Source organism: Euwallacea similis, chromosome 11, assembly GCF_039881205.1.
Source record: "Euwallacea similis isolate ESF13 chromosome 11, ESF131.1, whole genome shotgun sequence".
Taxonomy (NCBI): Eukaryota; Metazoa; Arthropoda; class Insecta; order Coleoptera; family Curculionidae; genus Euwallacea; species Euwallacea similis.
Genome location: NC_089619.1, coordinates 102,115 through 107,365, shown reverse-complemented (window position 1 = coordinate 107,365; position 5,251 = coordinate 102,115). Strand labels below are relative to the sequence as shown.

Below are 5,251 nucleotides of genomic sequence, written 5' to 3'. Positions count from 1 at the left end.
CCAAGCACAGGGTTTTTTCACCCATTATCCTTGGATAGTAGACGAGCTAAGTGGTGGAATTTTCAGCGGCTTCTTTGTGGGAACTAGTACCAGGGTGCAATTACGATTACCGAAAGACCCAAAAAAGGCCAAATCGTGCCTCCCTAGCGTTACGCTTTAACGCGGCCAGTAGTTATTGGACCAATTGGTCCAATTTGGTATTGGTATTGGACCAATAACTACCCCATAGTCTAAGTACGCCTATGGTTGTTTTCCAGTTGATGGGATATTTAAGAATTTGCAATATGAGAAAAAGCCCTCTTGCAATCTTGCACCCCTGCGTCTTAGGACCTTGCTCTTGGTTCTCAACTACCGGCTCACGTGTCCTCTTATCCGTTACGTGCCTCCCGTAAATGAATCGGTGAAGTGCTTCCCGAAGGGCCGAGCGGAAATCCCGGAAGAAGTATCTGATCCCTACTGGGTGATCTCTTTATCCTTCGAAAGTTCATAATCGACACGCTGTAAAACAGTGAGTTCGGGAGTGTTAGTGCTATATCTGGCAACAAAGAAGAGACACACAGGTTAGTTGTAGTTTACCTAGCATAAGAATGGCATTCTACAATTAGTCTTAGGTTGTAGAGTGGCTTAGAGAAATGTTTTTCTTCCTTTGTAAGTCGGTTAACTTCCAAAGTTTCCTAGGTTAAGCTGTAAAAGTACCGTAAGGGATCTTTTAGAAAAACTTAGGTGGTACCCCTTGGCAAATACATTATACGCGATATTTTTTTTATGATATTAATAAATTCGTATACAGTAAAGAATGGCCTACGATAATTCAAGAAACAGTAAACAAGCTTTCTTCAATTCGTTAAGAGGCGAAGAGGATGACTCCCCAAATACCATTGAGGAAAGGGAAAGTTTGACCGACAAGGCAGGAACAAGATTGGCCCGGATGATACCGGTGCCCCGCCCGCGACAGTCGAATAACCGCAAATTCCACAATAAACCCTCAACATGGACCGTTTCGTTTTCGTTGGCCCACCCTGTATATCGCCTAGATGTAGCAATCCTTGGAGAAACCGAGCCTCATACTAAGAACTATAACGGCATTTATGAACGAAATCATGTATGGTATAACTTCAAAGCGCTATATCCGCTACCACAGAGCTTATTACCTGAGATTAAGTTTGCTAAAGCACAGATAGTATTATCAGATAGCTGGAACTTAGGAGAAATAAACGCGTGTTTTCGGGTTACGAGTGCAAAAGAAAAAGGGAGCAAGTTTTTACTAGGAAGTGATAAACTATCTGAACAACTGTGGAATTTAAAACACAAGCCAATTTTAGAAAGATTTAGCGTTACTCACCACTACAGGGTAGAAGATTTTACCAACCAAAAAGTTATAAGATTTCGTGTGGCAGAGCACAATATTTATTTTGAAAGCGATTTAAATTCAGTGCAAAAGGATTCAATACATGAATCGGAAGATTACGTGTTAGTGTTTTACCCAGGCGTACTAACGTGGCACGAACATCAATATTTGCACAGATCTTGAAAAGATAGACAGATCATAAGCTTAATACATTAAATCTATTGTATATAATTATATTTTCATATATCATATTAATATTCGATAAAAGTGTATGAAATAAACAAAAAAGGACTTGCCTTTTTATGCTAAATCGCACATAACTTGAATAGCAGCAGGTAAATATAAGAAATTTGTCTGGCGCTAGAAAAGATAGTTTTGTGAGGTATGAAATGGGGTTCAGCGAAGAAAAGAAAGAATCTTTTAATAAGTTTTTTAAAGAAGTATCAAGCAATGGATTTAAAAATATTAATAAAAGAGATGAAAAAGGAGAAACAGTATTGCACCATGCAGTAGAAATCTTCGATTACAAAACAGTGAAGTTATTAATAACAAAAGGAGCGGAGATCAATGCAAGAGATAAAAAGGGTTATACGCCACTAGTATACTGTGCAGTATTTGCGAAAAGCTTAGAAAATGTAAAAGTGCTGATTAGGGGAGAAGCAGAAGTAAATGCCACTCAATATGTCAGTTGATGTACGCCACTGCACTATACATGCAAAGTAGGAGCAGGAGTTGCAATAATAAAAGAGCTAGTAAAGGCTGGAGCTGAAGTTAATCAACTGAATAAGTACCGTGCAATACCAATATATTACATATGGGAAAGTCAAAAGTATTAGCTATGTGATAGCGAAAAGAGTGAAAAGGCAAGTAAATTTTTGAGAGAAAATGGTGGAGTAACAAAAAGTAGAAAACTGACGTGCTATGGAATAGAGGGGCTATTGGGAGAAATAGCAGACATGTTGGATAGGAGCTATATGCCAGAGCTAGAAATCATGGAGATCGAAGAAATAAGGAAGAGAGAGAAATCAATAATAAAGAAAGAATGTCAAAATTTAGCAAGCAAGATAATGTGCCAAGTAAACGAAATGATAGATGATGTGGTGAGAATTAAAAAAGGGACTTAATTTTAAAGAAAGGTGGGGGGGGGGGTAGATTATGGTAAAGCTTGGTAAGAAAGAGCAGTCAGCAAAAGAATTATTAGAGAACTCATTTAAAAATATTTATGAAAGAGACGAAAAGGGAATAACAGCTCTACATTATGCAGTGGACGCAAAAATAGTGAGGTTATTAGTTGAAAAAGGAGCGAATGTGAATGCAGCGGATGTAGGAGGATATACAGCACTGTACCTAGCGATAACGAAGAAACGTCTAGAAACCGTGAGAGAATTGATAAAATCAAGAGCAGATGTAAATGCAGAGGAATATGGAAGTAAATGCATACCGCTGCACCTTGGATGTATGGTAGGAGAAAAAGAAATAGTGGAAGAGCTAGTAAAAGCAGGGGCTGAAATAGAGTAAGAAGATGAATTTGGAATGACAGCAATGGATTATGCGAAAAACAGCAAAGAGATAACCGAGGTATTCAAGAAAGAAACAGACAGAATTAAAAAGTTGTTTAAAAAGCAAAGGTAGCAAAGGCTCTATGAAATGCTAAAAATATGGAAAGAAAGGAGGAAATAAAAAGAAAAGTAAAAGGTTTTGAGAAAAAACCATTAGAAGAGCTGAGGAAAATATGGAAGAAAGTATATGGGGAAGAAGCGCCTAGATACTCAAAGAAATATCTGGCACCAAGGTTAACATATAGGTTACAAGAGGAGGAGTATGGAGAAATATCAAAAAAAGGTGCAAAAAGACTAGAGTATCTGGCAGATCGGCTAGAGAAGGGAAAAAGAATAAGTAGTGACAAATTGCCAGTAGCAGGAACAGAGCTAATATTAGAAAGAGGGGAAGAGATTCATGCAGTGATGGTAACAGATAAGGGTTTAATCTACAGAGAAGAATTTTTCACATCATTGTCAGCAGTAGCAGGGAAAATAATGGGAATGAGCTACAATGTACCTTTATTATTTGGGATGCGTGATAAAAATGGAAGTTGAGAATACTAAAAGAGGTGAGATGCGCAATATACAGGGTGTTCCAGTTTATAGTAACAAGACTTTAACAGTCGATAGAAGATCTTTTCTTAAGATGAAAATGTTATATAAATATATGTCGGAATAATGTGAGAAGTATTCTCCATTTTTTGTATTTTGTATATTGCTTCTTTTTATTAACAGAAAAAGAAAGATAGAAGAGACAGACAAACCAGTTCACTATTCCACGACCGCTCTTCTTCCCATCAATCTGTTAACTGCCCGTTCTTTGTCCTTCTTGTCTTAACTTTCCCAGTTCTGGTGAGTCCTTCAGAACCGTGGGAAAAGTACCTGCTAGTCCCTATTACAAAGGAACCAATAGTTTAGTGTCACCTAAATAATTAGCACACATGGCCACTTAAGCGCGCCGTGGCAATAGTGACCTCGTTCGACAGTACTTTGTCTTCAGATGGTCCTGTCAGCCTGCTCTTCATCTTATTGTCTATGCTAATGTTACTTTTACACATCTTAAAAACTAATAAATCTCCGACATATATAACTCGTGTTAATATTGCCCTATCCCTACACTTAGTCATTTTTGAATTCCCGAAAATTACCCCTTTTTGGTTTTTAAATGTTTTGATAGTCATGAAAAACGTCGAAATGAAAACAGTATGTAACATTTAGAAATAAGAAAAAATATGGAAACATTTATTTTTACACAGATGAACATTTTCTCTACCTGATTCTATCAAATTTTTTAATTAAAAAATGAAAAAATAATCATTAACTAATTTTACATTTACATAACATTAATATAACTTAATAGTCATTAGCCCAACGATGTTATTTTTAAAAAAATTTTAAATGTCCTCTACCTTGCTCAAGACATTTATTGATCCTATATAATATGAAAGGATCTATTCATGTTTTGGAACGTTGCAGGTACAATTGTGGCAAAAACATGGGTCATTCTTTGTCGCATGTTGTCTTGTGTTGTCGGAGGATCCATGTAAACACGTTCTTTAATATATCCCTATAAAAAATAATAAGGTTTTGTTAAATCGGGAGATCTTGGAGGTCATGCAACTGGTTCGCCCCACCCAATCTATCGATTTTCGAACGTATTATCTAACATGGTTCTTACTTGTACCGAAAAATGTGGAAGAGCGCCATCGTGCTGCAGCCAAATATTCTGTGCCTGAATATTTAAGGTTAAATTTTCAAGTAAAGCAGGCAAAATATTTGTTAAAAATTCAAGTACTTTTGGTTGTCAAGACGCCCGTCCAGAAAATAAGAGTCTACCACATAATGTTCAAGAATTCCTCTTCAAACATTTATTGGCCAACGGTGTTGGTATATCAATTTGCCGCATTACTCTTGAATTTTCCACAGAATAACAATGGAAGTTAGGCTTGCTGATACAACCATTACGTTTAAACGAAGCTTCATGGGAAAATAAAAAGTTTATTAAAAAATCATGATTTTTCCGTAAACACAATTGTGCCCAGGTACAAAATTCGATCCTGTGCAGAAAGTCATTTTCATTCAATATCAATCAAATCATTTCTGGAAGTACAACTTTATGTGTTATGTAATCTTGCAGAAAGAAAAAATTGTTAACTTTATTGGCATAGAAGCTAAGGAAATCTGACACACTATTACACTACTCTGTATATGATAACGGCATTCTTTGCATATTTGAGAATGAACTTCTTGTAAATCACTTTGACATTAGGTGTTTGTGGTAGCTAAGTTTACATGGGAGTACTAGTGGTGAGGGTTTATCAATACCTCTTTTCCTCTGGATGGTTGACGATGCCTTAAAAAG

At 36.5% G+C, this 5,251-nt stretch overlaps 1 protein-coding gene across 1 annotated transcript; it reads left to right on the top strand.

Moving 5' to 3' along the window:
* The first annotated feature begins 1,737 nt into the window (after nt 1-1,737).
* Nucleotides 1,738-2,866, top strand: LOC136412296 (serine/threonine-protein phosphatase 6 regulatory ankyrin repeat subunit A-like). Its single transcript, XM_066395325.1, has 3 exons — nt 1,738-2,031; nt 2,185-2,448; nt 2,501-2,866. Exons 1-3 carry the CDS (start codon nt 1,738-1,740, stop codon nt 2,864-2,866), a joined length of 924 nt encoding a protein of 307 aa, XP_066251422.1.
* Nucleotides 2,867-5,251: the final 2,385 nt, after the last annotated feature.